General features: G+C 40.1%; 1 protein-coding gene across 1 annotated transcript in view; it reads right to left on the reverse strand.

The window, feature by feature from the left end:
* Positions 1 to 504: 504 nt before the first annotated feature.
* Positions 505 to 20,776, reverse strand: part of HSD17B4 (hydroxysteroid 17-beta dehydrogenase 4) — a 67,045-nt gene continuing 46,773 nt past the window's right edge. Inside the window, exons 21-24 of the mRNA XM_026865581.1 lie at positions 20,131 to 20,220; positions 18,257 to 18,395; positions 2,723 to 2,850; positions 505 to 930 (exon numbers count right to left, since the gene is read on the reverse strand). Of these exons, the coding sequence (XP_026721382.1) occupies positions 841 to 930; positions 2,723 to 2,850; positions 18,257 to 18,395; positions 20,131 to 20,220 (447 nt within the window). The 3' untranslated portion in view covers positions 505 to 840. The remainder of the gene's footprint in view (positions 931 to 2,722; positions 2,851 to 18,256; positions 18,396 to 20,130; positions 20,221 to 20,776) is intronic.

The following is a 20,776-nucleotide window of genomic DNA, read 5'->3' on the forward strand; positions in this document are numbered from 1 at the left end:
GAGCATACTTTCTTCAGGAAAACATAAGGCCACAGCTGCTATCTCAGTTCTGACCATAGGTACAAAGCAAGGGCTCCAGTCTTACATCCTTCCCTGTTGCCATGATGCTGTCCCTAATGAGAATGCATCTACACAAAGAACAATTTGGCTACACTGACAGCCTTTGGTGTAGTATAATACCTCTTAGACGAAAAAACTTCCCCTAAAGAATTAATGCTTACCCACTTTCCATGTAATTTATGAGAGTAACTTACATAAAAATGACTAGCTAAATAAGATGGGCAGACCTAAGATCAAGAATTTTTTCCTGTACAGAAAAAAAACAAAACATAATGACAAGATGTAAATAACTGGAACTGACTTCCATCCTTCAGTTGTTCTAATGGGATCATGAGAACTTAAGACAAAAAATAACATTAATTTTAGTAACAGACCAGCTAGATTCATAGAAATTCGACAGTCTATCTAAGGCAATATAAATGAAGACTGATAGACACAAAGACAGAGATATCAAAGAGTTGTACTGGTTTAATTTTCTTGACAATTATTATAGAAATATATGCATCTTTGTAAGAACTACATACATTGTATTTAGATAAAGGTCTGCAGTGAGAAAAGTATGATTATCTACCATAGCTAAGAAAAAATGAAGGGACAATATTAACAGTGACATTTATTTCATGATTTTCTGTCTATAGCAATTAAAACAGCTTATATATTAGCAGTATATGAATCAGTACATTGATGCTAAGTAGCCTGAAAACATTTCAATCACTGGTTCTGAACTAACTGAAGTTTCTATCTTCTGAAGTTCTTCACTGTTGTGGTAGATGTAGCACTTCAGAGTTTAGCATAATCTTTCAGGATCATTTCCAATTTCTGGCTCAGCATGATGTTCCCCTTCACTTTTAGTTTACCGGAAAAGAATGCCTAAAAAAATCAGATGAGAGAGAGAAAAAAAAAAAAAAAAAAAAAAGAGCTGCTAGAACCAAACAAACCATCAAAGATGTTCTCAGGAGAAAACCTTCAGTGCACAACGCCCATTGGTTATCTGCTATTAACAGAACTCTGTCCAAGTTCAATTTTAATAGTTTCCAGAATCACAGTCTTCTATCTAAGAGCACAGGCAAGGCCAAGACTATCACTTGGGGGAAAAATAAATACAAAGTGATTTCAGTGGCTTCTGTTTCTTTCCTACATATTGCAGAGAAGACATTTCCTGGTATAAGGCAAACTTCTTCACAGAAGTCAATGGCAAGACTTAACAAGGCCACAAAAATAAAGTTCCCAGTCCTCCCCTCCCTATGCTACAGATACCCATATATCCTTATATGAAATAAGAAAATGGAATGAAAAGGCTATTTAATTAAAATTAAAAGTCTAGTGAAAAGGTCAGCTACTCAATGAAAAGTCATAACAAATCCAAACAAGAACTTGCACAATACACCTACATATTGCAAAGGATTGCATTGGCTTTATACATAGCATATTACAAAAAACAGGAACTAAACAAGATTTCATTGAATTTGCAGAATCACAGATCAACCTATATTTTTGCTGAAATGATGGTACATTACATAATTACTGTCCGTACTTCAAAGAGCTGTATAGTCTGTTTCAATCCAGTTCAGTATTTTTTTAAAACTAGTTTTGCTTCACTGTGGCTTTGCAGTTTGAAAGCTCTTTGAAAGTTTTGAAACAATGTGCTTTTGCATAATTCCATTAACTTGAAATACATTCAAATAAGGAATAGAGAGCACCAGCAGAAAAGAATTTGAATAGATGCTTTGAGCTTCTTTAGATGAAAAACTTCGCAGAAATTCAAAGGAGATAGGAACACTTAAGAATAATGTTCCTGAACTGCAATCACTGTTCTTCAGCATTCTAAAGATTACATGTCAACATCTTGCTTGTTTAGGCTTTATGCCTGCTATATACAAAAGGTCACAAAGGATTTTACTCATGTGGTATGTAGGACTTAAACATTTGCCATCATCATTAGTCTCCAATTTTACAATCAAAGACTCCAACAACTTCTGCTTGGCATCAAAGTAAAGGAACTGTTTGATATATGATGGGCTTAATGATAGTTTTCATTTACTCAAGCTTTAATCTGTAAACTGACATATTAACTTTGTGACAGTTTAATTTACTTTTACACAAAGAATTTTTACTAGTAAAGTTAGTAGTTTTAAGCAGTTGATTACTCCAAGAAGCTAAAAATGCAGACCCACATTACATAACTTTTAAAAATCTTTCTTTCCCTTAAAAATCTACCTAGTTTGGGTGAATTTTGACCAGTTTCAATGGATATATGTGCATGCATTGTCCAAGATTTCTCTTTGCTGCAGTAGCAGCAGCAGATCGAAATACTGAAACACATAACTTCCTGCAACATGACCAATCAAAACAGCATGAATGATCAAACTTGACAAACCTTAACCTTGCAAATCATATACTGAAGTGTCAGGAAACAAACAACTAACTACTTTGCATTGCCAGGCTTTATGTCATTTGATGTATCTTTGTCTCAAGATAAAGATGGCATAAATTCCTCATCATGTCTTCTGACTAATTCACTATAAAGTAATGATGTGCTTATACCTCATCTGACTCTGGTTTGCACTGTCAAAACACCCAGTGTTGCAGATTTCAGAAAGCTAAACAGATTTAAGGCAAACAATATGAGTCCGTGAAATGTCTGTGTTGCAATGTATGTTACCTTTTGAGGGTTAGTCTTTTGTTGTACCACGTCCATGAAATCCTCATCTGAGATAGTGAAGGTGGTATCAGCAGAGCTTCTTGCAGGTCCTTGATACACTGCTCCAGAGCCATTCTTTAAGTCAATTGCTGAGAACCAGAAGCATAGGTAGTTTTATTTCAAAATAAAAGTTTTGCAGCCTAAGGAAATTTTCAGTCTAAAGAACACTACTCTCCTTATCTATTATTATGAAGGATCCAGTCTAAACATAAATCTTGAGCTAATACTGTGGTGGTTTAAACTCGGGCGGCAGCCAGATGGCATGTGGCCGGCCCTACACCTCACCCTCCCCCCTCTGGTGACACTGGGGAGGGACAAAAGAAGAGAATTCGAGGGTTGAATAAGAATTTACTACATGTAACAAGAGAACACCACTAACAATAGTGAGTTCAAAAGAAAACGGGTAAATTAAACAGTGGCTTACCGAACGCAGCGACCGCCCCCCCCCGCCCCCCGAGCAACAATATCGCCTGAGGAGAAGACAGAATACTGAGAGAGAGAAAAAGAGCCCCTGAGCGAGACCGCCCACCTGGGCATGACATCACATGGTATGAAACACTCCAGTGAAAATTATCTCCATCCTGGTCGAAACCAGGACAAACAGCCACTTAGAAAATGAAAGGGTTTTAATTCTCCTTCTTTAATGAAAGAAAATCATCAGGATTAGAATAAACCAAAAATTATTCCTGTACTAAGGGGAAGGGAATTTACAGCAAGGGCTACCATTTGAAAATTCTTGCATAGATGGCAAAAAACACTGACAAGATATTAATTAGTGCAACTACTAGAAAAATGTTAAAGTTAGTAATAAAGCTCTAATGTTTTAAAACAGCATCCTATATTCAGAGATGACAAATGTTGTGGTGGTGGTCAAACACACTGCTGCTGTTCTGTCCAACAGGCAATATAGCCTGTTCTGCTTCATGCAAAGAGCATTTAAAGCCTTGCCAAATACCTGTCTTTCTTTTCTGGAAAGCCAAAAATTCCTCAAAGTGCCTGAAGCTTCAAAGTGTTCTCTTCCCACACCAAATGACCTGCCAAATAATCTGTTACAAGGCTAACACTATAAGGTATTGAATCATTTGTTTAGAAGAGTATTTTGAGAGGATCTGCTCTGCCAAATCATTCTCAGACTTTGCAGATTCCCAGTCTTTCCCTTTATGCATTTTCCTCTCACTCCTCCCTGCTTTTTAAACACAAACCAAAATCATTACTCAAGTAGATGTTCCCATAAGGATATGACATCTTTAATCACAGAATCATGGCTACCTAGCCAATATTAATACCGTCAGTTAGCTTCTCTTAGTTGACAAATTTTAAAGTACTGGCCTAACTCTGGAGATTTATTTTTGCATAAACTCTCTCATATGTAACTTTTTTTCCATATTTTTTTTTTATAGGATAAGGTGAACTATACAGACTGGAAAAAGCTTTTGACCGAGTTCAGTCTTTCATTTTCTGAAATCTGTTCTAAGTAATATTTATCCAGTTAAAACCAAAGGGGAATTAAGGGTACACTGATGATCAATGAGAAGTGGACAGACTGGATTTTTCTCATTCACTTGATTTTAAGGTAAATTATAATTTCAGGAACAGGTTTAACAGAGATCACTAACTTGATGCAGTAAGAGGAGAGGAAAGAAAAAAAAATAATCACTGAGCACCAGATGAACAATTGATACTTTCTATGTTTGTGAGTAACAGCTGTGTAACATTCTTTTGATCCAAAACAGCTACGATATAATCCAACATCATAAGGCAGCCTTTAAACATTGTTCCTGTAGGTTAGTGTCCTGCTTCAACTAGGATAGGGTCAAATTTTTCCCAGCAGAGAGAGAGGGGGGGAAGGGATCTCCAGCCGGATTATTCATACCACGCTGACCTCAGGTCCAGGGGCAGAGCCTTTTTACTTTCGCTTTTGGGTTTTGGGGTTGTGACTCACACGGCGGGCTTGTTCCCTGACCATTCTGTGGTATTTCTCTGTATATCTTTTGTCTTGTTCACTGTTCTCGCTGTTTATTGTTATCATTGCCACTGCTGCTGTTCAGATTGTTCATCACACTGTTGTATTAAATTTCTTCTTATTTCAGCCTGGGGTCTGTGCTTAACTTCCAGCCCGACCGGCTGAGGGTGGGGGAAAGGCAACAGCAATGTGCTCTCCGGTCCCGGCAGGGCTTAAACCTGCACAGTTATATAGGCACAGACTATTATTTTAAAAAAAATCATCTATTGAATCATGAAACGTAAGTTTCACAGTAGGTACCAGGTCTTCAGATTGTTAACCAAGCTTAACTGTCAATATGCTTTGAAAATATAATTTATATGCTAGCAATGTTATAAACCATACCAATGTAACCAAACAGCTTCCTTTGAGCCAAATTGCACTGGTCAGCGAGGCCCCCATATAAATGCACAAAACACACACGGTTTTCTAGGATGCTTACAATTCTTAATTAATTATTTTTAATTACTTCTGGACCTCAGAAATGAAAAGAGCATGAGTCCCTCCCCATGCTTCATTTTGCATTCATTAATTTTACTGGCTGTCTCTATGCTTCCTGGACTGTTCCAGAACAGAATCCAGATGCTGAAAGCCTGACATAACATCTTCCAAGACATAACAGACCCTCTTCTCCTAAGCACTGGGTAGAAAAGCAGCTTTGATATATTTCACTGATAATACTCCCTGATCAGTCTTAGCAGTGTAAAGTTTAGACAACAAAAAATTGGAATTAAAAAGGTGTAGGGACTTAAGCAAGTTCTAGTCTCCTAGATCTTAATGTGATCTTAGTACATACTTAACACTGTTAGAATCCCTGTTCTCCTTCTCCATTTTTTATCAATCCATATCTGAGATTACTTGTAAACTCTCAAAGCACAAATATGTCTGTAAACATTGCATAATCAGGTACCATGAACAAAACAGTTATGTTTAATCACATCAAATCCTTAACCTATCTCAAATTGAAACCTATTAGTAATTCTAGGGAAAAAAAAGGCCCAATTGAATAGTATGTTATTTTCCAAAAAATATAAAAATATTCTTTCCAGTTCCTCATTATTTTTAAAAAGCATTAAGATTTTTGCTAAGGAAGAAAAAAAGAAAAAGAACAGAGCAACCACAGAAGAGCTCTGTGACAAAAAATTCTTTTCCACAAAAACGTGAAGGACCTTCTGCTGTTATTTGATGCACCCTTTTTTAAAGCTTTATAATAAATGAGTTATGACCTTTCTAATGCAAGCAGTCAAAAAAAACCAAACCACCAAACAAAAAAAAAAAAGCCACCCAAACCCCCAAAGGAACTAACAGGGGGAAATAAAATCCTAAACCTTGATACACTGAACTGCAACAGGGGAGGTTCAGACTGGACATTAGGAGAAAATTTTTCACAGAAAGAGTGGTCAATCAGTGGAACAGGCTGCCCAGAGAGATGGTGGAGTCACCATCCCTGGATGTCTTTAAGGGTCATTTAGATGAGATGTTGGGTGATACGGTGTACGGGAGAACTTTGTAGAATAGGGCTGATGGTTGGACTCGATGATTCCAAGGGTCTTTTCCAAGCTGAATGATTCTGTGATTATGTGACATAAGACCTAGTGGGTGAACTCTGGTGAATCACACTGGAGAGTTGACTGATCCAAAACACACAGTTGGTATTTTAAAGAGGGAACTTCCCTCCTTATAGAAAATGGAAAACTAGCCCAAAAACCTGTTCATTTACTTTTTTCAGGGAAAAAAAAAAAAAAAATAAAATCAGAAACATTCACAACCATTCTTCTCAACTCTGACATACACCTAGCCTAGAGTACTGAGATGACAACTGAGACTAAACTACAGCACTGGCACACAGACAAATGGATATAAACTAGCAATGAAACAAATGAGCTGAATACCAGAACAGATTCCAACCATGAGGGCAGAAAAATTCTACCTTTCTAAAATCACCAGAGAGGGTGCCTTCTTGTAAAATACAACTGTGTGACATAAAGCTATACAGTACAGCTGCCTGCTGTAGCAGGAAACGGTCTTGATGCAAGTCTCCTATACATGCCTTCTACACATACCACCTGGATACATGTCTCTATGGTTATAGCTACCGGTTCATCACTGCAGCTTGCATGGTGCACTACAGTTGCAGAGCTAGCTTGATAATGACTTGGTAGTGGCCCAGCTATGTCAGTGCTCAGGTGGCTGGTGACCTGGGCAGCTTCCAGGCAACCACCTAGTGTACTGCTAATACAGCTCCACTGCTAGAAGTAACAGATGGAGCAGCCTAAGGGTGTCGTCAGTGTCTTTGTTTCTGAGGACATGTAGCCCTCCGTGGCTGCTACAGACACAGCTCTTCTGGCACTCACATGGCTGATCCACTCCATACAAAAACAAGAGTTTGAAACACGGGCATGGTACTCTGTGTGTAGCAGGACAAATTAAACTTAAAGCTGAAGTCCCTTCTAAAAATCAACTAGCTTCTTACATATGTAAAATTTTAGTACTACATACCTGGCAGAAAAGCAGAATCAAGCAATTTCAGTGGATGAAACAGCACTTAATCCTTCAAATTTTTGGTTCTACTCATATACGTAAATGTTATATTACAGTAACTAAATCTCTATTACTAATTATCATCCATAAGATGGTGTTGTCAGAGACATAAAAAAAAGTAAAAAAAAAAAAAAATCATATACATACAGTCTAAACATTGACTAATGTCACTAAACATTGACATTCTGTAACAGGTAGCCAAACAGCCTAAAAATCTAAGATTTGGGGCACAGGTTTTGCTTTGCCTTCAAAGAGTGCCTAAATATTTCTCTTCTAGAAATGGTAAAGGTCAGACTATTTTTTGTTTGTTTTGTTTTCATTTTTATTTTGCTTTACAGAGGGTAACTGTGATAGAAGACTCATCCTCAAAGCAAATGGAACAAAGTGTCACCCACTCTTCACTGCCTGAAGTCGTATCACATAATGAATTATTACGTTCATTTTGCCATAATTTGTCATATGTTCACAATCAACCGTACTTAACGATTTCTCCCCAGTTCTCCTAACAAAGTTTTACTCTTCTGAGAATTGGAAAAGAACAGAAGTATCTTCTGCCTTCAGAAACAATGGGTAAATTCTTCTCAGTACTGTTACAGAGAGACATTAACTACCAGCTAACAAATCTCAATGGCAATGTCTTTTCTCTATAGAAACAGAAGTTGAAATGAAGTAGCTTAACTCTAAAATCGTGTAAATATTTTTTAACTGTTGAAAACAAAGGCAATAGTTCAGTAATAAATCTGCAGGAGAGAGCAAAGAATGCTTTAGCTAGTGAAGCCAACTGGAGAACTCAAAGCTGAGGGGTCTCAGTTAAGAGCTTTGTTAAAAAATAAGAAAAGTTAGCTCCAGTATTGCAAAGCTTATTCTTAGATTTTGATACTGCCAAAATCTGTACTGCTTTATCTTCTTAACAGAATATTCAGCATCCTCTTAAATTAGACCAGCTTGCTTCTATAAATACATATGTAATGGTTTAAGCCCTGCCAGGACCGGAGAGCACATTGCTGTTGCCCCTCCACCAACCTCAGCCAGTCAGGCTGGCAGTGAGGCACAAATCCGGGCTAAAATAAGAAGAAATTTAATACAACGGTGTGATAAAACAACCTGAAAAACAACAGTAGCAATGATAACAATAAACAGCAATACCAGTGAACAAAACAAATATACAGAGAAATACTGCAACATGGTCACAGAACAGCTTACCACCTTTCCATTGTCCTGCATCACCCACCAGGTGCACCCAGGTCCTTGGGCAAAATCAATCCCGTGGATGGGTTTGCCTTTACCTTTGCCTGGTGCAGGACTAACCCAGACCATTTTCCCCAATATATTCCTCATGTGCACCACAGGGACTTTATCCCCATCTACAGCACGTGGAGGTTTTGACTGAGCCAGGCCAGCTCGACTGGCAGATCCTCTTGTGTTGACCAGCCAGGTGTGCTTTGCTAGATGCATGTCCCAGTCTTTGAAGGTCCCACCTCCCAGTGCTTTCAATGTGGTTTTTAACAGTCCATTGTAGCGCTCGATCTTCCCAGAGGCTGGTGCGTGGTAGGGGATATGGTAGACCCACTCGATGCCGTGTTCTTCTGCCCAGGCATTTATGAGGTTGTTTTGAAAGTGGGTCCCGTTGTCTGACTTAATTCTCTCTGGGGTGCCGTGTCACCACAGGACTTGGGTTTCAAGGCCCAGGAAGGTGTTGCAGGGGGTGGCGGGGGTGCTGGGTAAGCTTCCAGCCATCCAGTGGTTAGTTCCACCATTGTGAGCACGTGGAGCTTCCTGTGGTGGGTCTGTGGCAGTGTGATGTAGTCGATCTGCCAGGCCTCTCCATATCTATATTTCAGCCATCGCTCTCCATTTCGCTGGGTGTTCACCCGCTTGGCATGTTTGATTGCAACACACGTCTCACATCCGTGGATGATCTCTGCAATGGTGTCAATGGTGAGGTCCACCCCTCGATCTCAAGCCCCCCTGTATGTTGCATCCCTACCTTGGTGGCCCGAGGTCTCATGGGCCCACCGGGCTATGAACAGTTCACCTTTGCGCTGCCAGTCCAAGTCCACCTGAGCCACTCTAATCTTAGCAGCTTGGTCTGCCTGCTGGTTGTGTCGATGTTCATCAGTGGCCCGACTCTTGGGTACATGGGCATCCACATGGCACACCTTCACAAGGAGGTTTTCCACATGGGCTGCAACTTCCTGCCATACTTCAGCAGCCCAGACAGTTTTACCCTTACGCTACCAGTTGTTCTGCTTCCATTGCTGCAACCATTTCCACAGGGTATTCGCCGCTGCCCACGAGTCAGTGTAGAGGTAGAGCCTCGGCCACTTTTCCCTCTCAGCAATATCCAAAGTAAGCTGAATGGCTTTCGCCTCTGCAAACTGGCTTGATTCACCCTGTCCCTCAGCAGCTTCAGCGATCCATCGTGTGGGACTCCATACAGCAGCCTTCCACTGTCGATGTTTTCCCACAATGCGACAAGACCCATCAGTGAACAGGGCATATCGCTTCTCCTCATCCGGCAGCTCGTTATATGGTGGGGCCTCCTTAGCACGTGTCACCTCCTGTTCTGGTCACATCCCGGAATCTTTGCTCTCTGGCCAGTTTGTAATCACCTCTAGTATCCCTGGGCGGCTGGGGTTCCCTATTCGAGCCTGTTGTGTTATCAGCGCAACCCATTTACTCCACGTGGCATCTGTTGCATGATGTGTGGAGGAGACCTTTCCTTTGAACATCCACCCCAGCACCGGCAGTCAGGGTGCCAGGAGGAGCTGTGTTTCAGTGCCGACCATTTCTGAGGCAGCCCGAACTCCTTCGTACGCTGCCAGTATCTCCTTCTCAGTTGGTGTGTCATTAGCTTCAGAGCCTTTGTATCCCCGGCTCCAAAAGCCCAGAGGTCGGCCTCGGGTTTCCCCAGGTGCTCTCTGCCAGAGGCTCCAGGTAGGGCCGTTCTCCCTGGCTGCGGTGTAGAGCATGTTCATAACCTCCTGCCCTTCCCACACTGGCCCAAGGGCTACTGCTTGGGCAATCTCCTGCTTAATTTGTTCAAATTGTTGTTGCTCATGGCCCCATTCAAAATCATTCTTCTTACGGGTTATGTGGTAGAGAGGGCTCACAATCAGGCTGTAGTTCGGGATGTGCATCCTCCAGACCCCACAGCGCCCATGAAAGACTGAGTCTCCTTTTTAGAGGTTGGTGGGGCCATGGCTGTGATCTTGTTTATCACCTCCATTGGGATGTGGCGACACCCATCTTGCCATTTTATTCCTAGGAATTGAATTTCCCTTGCAGGCCCCTTAACTTTCTTTTGCTTAATGGCAAAGCCGGCCTTCAGGAGGATTTCAATTATCTTATTTCCTTTCTCAAAGACTTCCTCAGCTGTGTCCCCCCATACAATGATGTCATCAATGTACTGCAGGTGTTCTGGAGCCCCACCTTTCTCCAGTCCAGCATGGACCAGTTCATGGCAAATGGTGGAGCTGTGGTTCCACCCCTGGGGCAATCGATTCCAGGTGTACTGGATGCCCCTCCAAGTGAATGCAAACTGTGGCCTGCACTCTGGTGCTATCGGAATGGAGAAGAACGCGTTAACAATGTCAATCATGGCGTACAACTTGGCTGCCTTATACTCCAGTTCATACTGGAGCTCTAGCATGTCTGGCACTGCAGCACTCATTGGCATAACTTCATTCAGGCCACGGTAGCCCACAGTTAGCCTCCATTCATCATTAGGCTTTCTCACTGGCCATATAGTGCGCCAGTGTCCACCAAAGCCTTATACTCTTGTGGGTCTGACGTGCCAGGCCATCGGATCCACACTGTCCAGTAAATCCGATTATCCCTTTCCTCCACCTGGCTGGAGGCAAGGCCCCTCTAATCCTGCTCATCATCACTCACTTCTTGCAAGAATAATTTACTGGTCCCCTCAAGAGGGTCAGACATAACGTTCACCATTCTATTCTGTGTGGGGGTTTTCTGACTGGACACTGTAGCTGTGCTTTTCATGGAGGACTCCCCTTTTGTGATGGTCTTCCCTTTCAGCTGCTCTACTCGTGCAACTAGGGCGGCAGTGGGCTGTCCATTCCACCTCCTCATGTTTCCTCCATGGTTTCGGAGGAAAAACCATGGGTGCCTTGTGGTGTGTGCCTTCTGCTGCCTTTCTCTTGGGTGGGGAAACGTTTATTTCTAATGGCTGAGACATCAGCCTGTGAAGGTGGAACGTAGGACATGTCCTGTTCCATTTTCTGGACCCTCTGAGACAGTTCCTCCACATCTGAGAACCAGGGATGTTGAGATGAAGGGAGATTTTCCTCATATTGCTGGAGCTTGCCAACCACTCCATCCACTGTTAGAGTGTGGGTGTCTGTCCACCAGGACACTATTGCCAATGCTTTCGAGTGTGCTTCTGGTGCACTCTTCAGGAACTTTCGCCACATCAGGTGTGTGCAAGGGGCCTGATCTGGGTCCACGGGTGACTGCTCATCATTCAGATCACCACAGATCATCTCAAACACAGCCAGTTCCCTGAGGTTCTGGATGCCTTTCACAGTGCTGGTCCATTTGCCTAGCTGACATAGGATATCATCCTTGTAGGGTGCCTCTCCATTACCCTGAGCAGGAGTCGCTTCCAAAGGCTGAGGGTTTGAGTCCGTTTTCCTATTTCCCTATCAATGCCAGCATCCTTGGCCAAAGATCCCAGCTACTTGGCCTCTCTCACCTCCATCTCAAAAGTACTGTCTCCATTGTCCCAGCATCGGAGCAGCCAGGTGCAAATCTGCTTGCCTCCCTGGCCGCCAAAATCTCCGCATATCTCACAGCTCAGTCAGGGATAGAGATCAGACGATCACCTCTGGTCCTTCCTCCTGTTCCTGTGATGGGCCTGGCTCTTCCCCATCCCTCACTCTGCGAACTGACTTTCTAGTATATTTTGTTTTCTGGGGCAACTGATACTGGCACTGGCTGCTCTCTGGCTCAGTCACCGTGCTGGTGGAGGCGACAGACTGGCTCAGTATCTGGACCGGGTGACAGAGGCAGTTTCAGTGAGTTCACTGTCAGGTTCTGAAGCCTTTTCTCTCCCTTGAGGCCAGTGGGTGGTATTAAGGAAGACACAGTAAGCATGGGCAAGTCCCCAACACATTGCAGCAATTTGTGTCTCCTGGGTTTTGCCCGCTTGGTAACACACCCTTTCTAAGCACTCCAGCAGCTTTTATCAGGGCTCTGCATTTGTTCAGGAGTGTAATTCCAGAGCACTGGAGGTGCCCACCAACTCAGGCCTTTGCCCATCTTTTCCCACACCCCTTGCCACTCACTATTGTCTGACCTCGAGGCAGGTTTCCGGGCACTGCTGTTGTTAGAGAAGTGCCACATGGCCAAAACCGAAATCAGGCAGGCATTCAGAAAGCATTGTGCCACAATCACACTGCCCTGCAGGCTCCAAGGATAACTGAAACTCCCCAAAGCCAAGAGGATCTCTTCCCCTGGCTCACTCATAGAGGGGGTGAGACCCCTAACAAAAGCCCAAACGGCAAACAGGTACCGGCCCACCCACACACAGCGATACAAAGGCAGCATAAGCATTCAATAGCCCGTACAACAACATAAGACCCTTTATACATTTTCCACTGATAACAAATGCCACCACAGGGACCATACACTGGATATAAGGATTAATCCAGCCCCACCACGCAAACAAGTGTGCCAGCATTGCAAACATTTTCTTATCAAACAAATACAAATACAAACAGAAAAATTACACCCAACAGATTGCTCTATCACACTCTGGTCAGGGTCTGTCCCTTTTTATTCTTATTTCACTCCCATGTTGGTGCGCCAAAATGACTGTGTTGGTTTAAGCCCTGCCGGGACCGGAGAGCACCTTGCCGTTGCCCCTCCCCCACCCGGTCAGGCTGGCAGTGAGGCACAAACCCGGGTTAAAATAAGGAGAAATTTAATACAACTGTGTGATAAACAATCTGAACAACAACAGTAGCAATGATAACAACACTAAACACTAATAACAGTGAACAAGACAAATGATATACAGAGAAATACCACAAAATGTTCACGGAACAGCTCCCCGCCACCAAGACCACCAAAGAGCAAGTAAAAAGGCTCCGCCCCTGGACCTGAGGTCAGCATGGTATGAATAACCCGGCTGGAGATCCCTTCCCCCTCTCTCTCTGCTGGGGAAAGCTAACCCTATCCTAGCTGAACCAGGGTAACATACCACTAATTAAGTTGTCAGTGGCTACAGTTCAACATTGTTTAGATGATAAATGAGCTGTCTAAAATTTCACATCCTGAGTGCAGGATCAATAGTTCCACACCTCCCCATGGCTTCACACTATTCACAGAGAACTACATAAAAGTCATCGCTAATTAAATGGACCAGTGTTAATGGTGCTACAGTGCTACCACTAATAAGTGTCTCTGTACCAATGAAAGCTAAATCCAATTCACAAATCCCATCCCTAATTTAAGTAATAAACAAAAATCCTGGCTTGCTGCAGAGAACAGAGATCAAAAGTTTACAGTTGCAATTAAAACAAAACACTAAAAATAAATATAAATTTTGAAAGAGACTTTTGCTCCCTCTATCCTGGTTTTGGCTGGGAAAGATTTAATTTTTTTTGAGCTAGGAGTGTGCATAACCTGAGCTCCAGACTTGGATTTCAGCCAGGATGGAGTTAACTTCCTCTGAGCTTCGAGGGGGCACAACTAGAGTGCTGGGCCAGAGACTGTGTACAGGAGACGAAATTTCACAGCAGTTTCTGCTTTCTCTCATTTGTTTCCTGCCCAGCCTCCTCCCAGATCTTAAGAGGCTCCAGGACATTAGAAGAGGATGCTGGAGCTACAATTGTTGAGTAAAACAGCAACAAGCTGAGGCCTGGATTGTTTCTAGTGCTGTAGTTTTCACAACAGCACAAAGCTGTGCAATAGTGACAAGTCAAAAAACCCCCAGATAAGCCAGCACAACTACGTAACAAATAAGGGAAAGAAGCCTAGCAGGTAGCCCAGGAGAACCACAAGCACTGCCTATAAAGGCCTGAGAGGCCCTTAGCAAGAGAGGCTTAAAAAGAAAATAGATAGGAACAATTAGCATCAACTCAAGGCTTAAAACAAAAAACTCCCCCAAAATAATCTACCTCCTCACATTTCAATTGTTTCTGTGACAACACGTCAAGAACTTTGACCATATGTTGAAGTAATATGCAATATTTATCCATAGGAACTGAACCCTAAATTAATTTTAATGCAATGTTTTCCTCTTTGCTTTATTGTAGCTATGTACATTATGGGATCTATCTCTCAAAACCGCAATTTTACTTTAAGAAAATAGAGAAAGAGAATTCAAAATTGTTTTAATCTAACAGCATAACATTTACAAAACTGATTTAAAATTACTGTACGCAGAAGATCAACTAATAAGAAAATTTAAATGTAGTGTAAAGAAGTGCAATTCTACTGACAGAGTTGACTAACATTAACATCTGCAGTAGGTTTGAAACCAGTCAAAATATTGACATGTAATTAAATTCAAGCTATAGCAAAGGTAACATCTGACTATCACCTTCAGTTTTAAAATAAAAATTAATTTATCAAAGGCTAAAATTTCTTATGTACAGAAGCTTCTATTCCATTAACAAAAACCGGCCAGCAGTCAAGTCATTAAATGGCATTGTCAGTGTTCCATATTCCAAACCTGCTGTCATCATTCATGTGTATTACAAAAGTCTTGGTGATGGCCATATAAGGATCTGTCAGAAATCTTTTGGGTTTTTGACAATTTCTTAACCGCATAACTGTCCTCCTTTCAATGCAAAGCCACAAACTACTTTCTTCTACCACATTCACCATGCAAAATCGATTATGCTAGCATCTGGCAGAAGTGACAGTACATGATGACGCTCTTGAATACTGAATAATAATGTATGCACACAAGCAAGAGAATGAAGCTGGCAATGGCTTACAAGTCTTGAATGCTTGGCTCTGGAAGGTGTTTTTTTAATTTTTGTTTGGGATTTTTTAAATGACCAGAATAGATTTTAAAAAATTCCCGAAATAAAAATTCCATCATGTGGATAAATATATACCTTGTGATTAGAAATCTACCATTAGAGTTAAACAGACACCAATAGTAGTATGCTATTAATCCACATATGGACAAGCCATGAGAGTTGACACTACAGTTGCCAAAACTGCTAACACTCCAGCAGTGAGTTTATGTATTGTTTTAATATTTTAACATTACAATTTATGTTTAAATTATTTATCAGAATTAATTTTTCATTATTTTATTTGAATAGTAACTAACTCATGCTTTCTTCATCCTTTAACTGCTTGAAACTTCAAAGATGCACAAATATATTCAGAAAACCATCAAATGACAGAGATAGTTCTTTGAAAAGCTGATATACAAAGGCAGTACTTGCATACCAATATTCCTTATGAGATAAGTAAGTAACATTTTCTACAAACGCCTTCTTGTCACATAATATTTACTTCAGCCTTACATATTTACTACAGCACAGAGACTACAGTAACTCATAAACACTAGCAACTGTATTGACATCTAAGCTTGAAGGAACTGACCACACTTATGAAAATTCATAGTAACTTTTACAAGAGCTTCTAATAGTAGTCAGCAACAGGAAACATTTAAAATATTAACTCCTCCACCCTCCATTCCACAGAGACCTTCATGTAGTTCCAAATTCATATAAAGGTACAGATATTGTTAATTGCAACAGAAGTAGAGGGATCAGAACAAAGAAAAGTTATGCCTATTTAATCCCTTTTAGCTAGAGAAATAAACTTTAGAAGGCGGCATTACCTTCCTCCCACTGCTTCAGTAGGAAACAGAAGAGAGAACAAGCTTTGTTTGAAAAACAGAAGGCTGACTCTTGATTTACTCAAAGCAGGAATTCTCTCTCTCTGGATACAATGGCAGAAACATCCACCTGCTGCCTCTTTAATAAGACTTGGTCTGATGAGGCAGATTAAGGCCACTCCTCAGGCCTAATCTGCTTTCAGCAGTTTGCAGCTTAATGTCTTCCTAAGCAAGAAATTTCATTCATGTCTTGAACACTTCTCATCAGATTTTCTTCCATTGATTTGTCCCTCCACTCTTTGAGCGTATGTAATACTGAGTTTAGGTGATAAATAAAGCAGTTCCAAAATTAAAAGATGATGATGAATCATGCATGTTGAAGATACTTTTCTGATTGTTTTTATAAGCATGACCATCAATTATTATCATCTAGTTACACAGAGAACAATAGACATGACCGATGTAGTGTACAAAGCCATTCTCTAAGAAACACAAGTATCCACTTGATGTGTTTAGAGTTGAATCTATGCACTTCTTATATATCTTCAAAACATATAAGCAACAACACAGGGAAGACTTCATAAGCCTTTTATCATTATATTTGGTTCTAAGCGTGCCCATCATTTAAGTTATGGAGTGTAAAAGTGGAAAATTGCAGACAGTAGGAATGATTAAGAGCAGTAATGAGTTTTAAGACAGATTTTCTGAGTTGAATTATGCAGTATTTATTCCCCTATCATTCTGATGTAAAAGTACTCAGCATGTATAATCTACACAGGTATATACAAGACATGACTAACTGCAATCTAAGTGGAAATCACCCTTTATGTCTCAAAAATTGCTTAAAAGGCAAAACAGATAGAACTATCTTGATCAATTTACATATGATATTTTCCCTGAAACTCAACAGCAGTCTTGCTACTCAGAATCTCTGCTGGTTAACATTAGGAAAAGAGAAAGTGTAATTTATAGGTTGCTAAACTGCTCTATAAATGGAAGAGCAGTTTCTTAAACAAAATAATAATTTACTGGGAACAGACATTGCAAAGATTTAAACAATAGTTTAAAAAAGTCACACTATTGACAAAGCACAATGCAACTCGCTCTGACCCACCAACATGTCAGTCTCTCCCCTCAGTCTGTCAGAAAGGCATCCCACCTCATTTGTATCTCCCACAAAACTGTCCTGACTGGATCCAACCATTAAGATCAATCAAAACGAAGCAGTCTAACTTGACCCCAAGACTTGACTTTCTCCACAAAAAACCAAAGGCCTAGAAGTTACACCCTGACTATGGTTGATTCCTTTGGAAAAACTTTACATTCTGCTAACAGATGACTTAGGACATCTTAGCAGAGAAACCCAGAATAATTCCAAAGACAGTGAAATAGATCCAATCACTAAAATTAGACTGCTTTTTACAAAATACATGTCCTTAGAAAATGAATGCAGAGAATTTAAGATAAGTTTTTCAAGGAAGTAATTTTGCCCCCATCAGACCATTTCACATACTTGTATAAATCACTTTACCAGGAAACAGTTCTGCTCTGACCCATTGCTATTACAAACTTTAGTCTCTCTTCATCAACCCAGTACCATGTTTAAACAATGAGTAAGCATCGCTATACCTTCATTAAACCTTGATCTCAGAAAATGTGAATGGAAACAAATTGGGCTATATGTTTAGTAAAGTCACAAGAACAATGCAGCAGAAATAAACATTTGTTTTAGATTAGTTAGCATTTACATCACCAGCAGACTCATTACTGTAACACAGCTCCTAGTAGGCTAATTTTTTTTTTTTTTTTTTTTTTTTAAGTGCAGTGGCGATCCATTCTGCAAAATGTAAACAGAAATGCACTGAAGTTCTAGAGGATGGTTTGCCTATGCCTACATCTAAGTAGGCAAGTTACAGAAGTATGTTCCTAGGAAGTTTAGTAACTGCCATTATGGAACTTTACCTGACCTCCTTGTCACTTATGCATTTAGATTTTTAGGTCCCAGTGAATATTCATCTACTATCTTATGCTTCTTTTCAAGCTATCAGTTTAATTAGAATGAGTATAATTAATCTCACTTCATTAAAAAAATGCATCAGAGCATTATATAAAAGCTACAACTTACTCCACTGCACTGCCTTTTTTCCATCTTTAGTGATGTCCCATTGGAATACGGCATTTACTTTCTTTACCAATTCATTTCCAATCTCTCTTACGCGATGACCAATTTCTTCAAATACAAGGTCACTCTGCAGCCCTGCAGTCTTTAAAAAAGAGTGAGTATGAAGAACTTAAAACAGAAAACTCCATTTAAAAAGTACTAAACATGTACATTAGTTCAGGCACTGTGTCCAGGAAAGTGTATATTGCAGAATTATTAAATGGAATTGAGACTTCTTCCACCATAAATAATCACCGCGAGCAACTGTCAGCATTAAAGAGTACATTCAAGCAGAAAATGCTTCATGAACTCTTCCTTGAGAATTATTTCAAATCTTGCTTTTGCAGTTTTTGTCATTTGTAACTACAATTTAAGATATTTTTTATAATTCGGACTCTAAGGGCTTCTAAATTGCCCCTTATTCCCTTTGAAGGATAACCACTGCCACTTTTTCCATGGTGAATGTCATGTTAGTTTCTAGAACACAGAAATGTTTGTAGCTGTACTTTACTTCAACTTGATATGGAGGATGTTCAAAACATACTGAACTATGAACACGTCAGAAATCCAGTGTAGACACAATGTGTTTAAGAGCGGGATTAGCTACAATTACATTTTCAACTTTTCCAAGCATATTATTTTGCAAGCCTTTCATTGTCTTTAACAAATATTTCTACTAGACAAAATGCTAAACTAACAAACTGCTCCAGTGACATTTTTCATCTAACTGGAATTGGAGCAAAGAAGGTCTTAAAACTTTACTTGTTCTGCCTGTACACGAGAATGCAATACCCATGCTGCTATCTTCTCACCTCTTTGGTTAAGCCTAACATTTTCCATTATATAACAGAATTCCCAAAGACATCTAAATTTGCCAATCTTCACACACTCAGGCTAGTTTCCCCCTGGTGGATATCTGCCTGTCAACGCACAACCAGCAAAACCAAACAGGTTCCAGGAATATATCATAAGCTTCATATTAACATCACTATCTCAGTACTTCAGTGCATTAAAGTTTCATCCTCTGCAAGTAGAAATCAATGGGGAAAAAAGATAACAGTTTATTAAGGCAATCCACTATGCATCTATGTCTTTTAGACCACATTAAGAACTCAGGACAACCTCAGCATTTCATGTACAATTCTGTCTTTTGTCCAGTACCCAAGGCTTAATGTATGCATGCAGAGGATTTTTTATAATGTATAAAGTGTGGATCGTGTGTTAGGCCTAACCACATGAACAGCTATCAAGAGACTTCTTTCAAAATGATAAAATGACAAAACTGTTCTTGTCTATGAGTACACTATCTCATTTTTTATTTGTTTTGTCATTCTAATGCCTTCCTGTCACTCCCCCATGTCTCTATGAAAATATTGTGAAAGAAAGGTCACACACGTCTACAACTTACATAGAATTTGATCTTCAACAGCTACAAAATAAAATCAAAATGCTAATTTTACAGGTACAGCCGCAAATTACTGGGACTAATTTAAATTGTAAGTTATGCAAGTGCTTAAAACTTGTGGCTCTTAGTGGTTCATGACTCATTTATTTTGTAACATATAGCATGATGCTTATTCTAACAGTTAATTGGCATCAAGCACTTCAAGCTTCATCAGCCATTCTGTGTATCTTAAAACTGTATTTTTCCTCTCAAATAAATCCATGAACCCGAACCTCTGTATCTTAAACTATGTGTGTGTTCCCATCTCTGAACTCATATACTCATCTAAGTACTACAAGTAAGACTGGTAAGTGAGCTAAATATTTTTTACGTGTTTTTCACAGAAATAAAGCCCAACTATGCTGCTTTGCAAGTTAAGACTTCTACTGTTTACCTTCAGAGGCTCCTGAGCAGAAGGCTTATCCGAGGCTGGTACTATATCCACATAGGCCCCTGAAATAGCAGCTTCTCCGGTCTCTTTGACCTGTGGTGAGAGAAAAGCTTATATTAAACAGGTAATATATTCGCAAAAAGTCACAACAGGAGAGCAACCAATGATTCTTTTTTGTATTTTAAAATCAGAGATGAAGAAAAGAGAAAACATAAAAGTTCTGGAGTGGAAAAAAAAACCCACCCCATATTCTAGTTGTGAGGCAAGTTAGTATACTATAATTTGCAAACAGCTCTTCAAACAAAGTAATTATCTGCTGCTTCAGAAATTATACTAAAGAATATTGCTGGTTTTCTGTTTCCAAAATGGTAGAAAAACCTTATTTATCTGAAAATTTACTCCCAGTCTGTTAATATTAATTCATAAATACCCCTAGTTCCTGTAAATATTAATTCACAAATAGTTCTGAGAAAGACATTGTTCTAAAATGTTTTTCCTTGGGGTAGATATGCAGTTGTCAGGAGTTCATCTAGGGAGTATTCACTATCTCCAGGTGCCTTACATTGTGGCTTGCACTAGAAACAATTTTTTAAGCATTGTAAAAACAGAAAGATTACAAGAAGAAAGATTAAAAATACCTGAATTACCT

This window comes from Athene cunicularia (genome assembly GCF_003259725.1).
Source record: "Athene cunicularia isolate RWA chromosome Z unlocalized genomic scaffold, athCun1 chrZ_part1, whole genome shotgun sequence".
NCBI classification, from domain to species: Eukaryota; Metazoa; Chordata; class Aves; order Strigiformes; family Strigidae; genus Athene; species Athene cunicularia.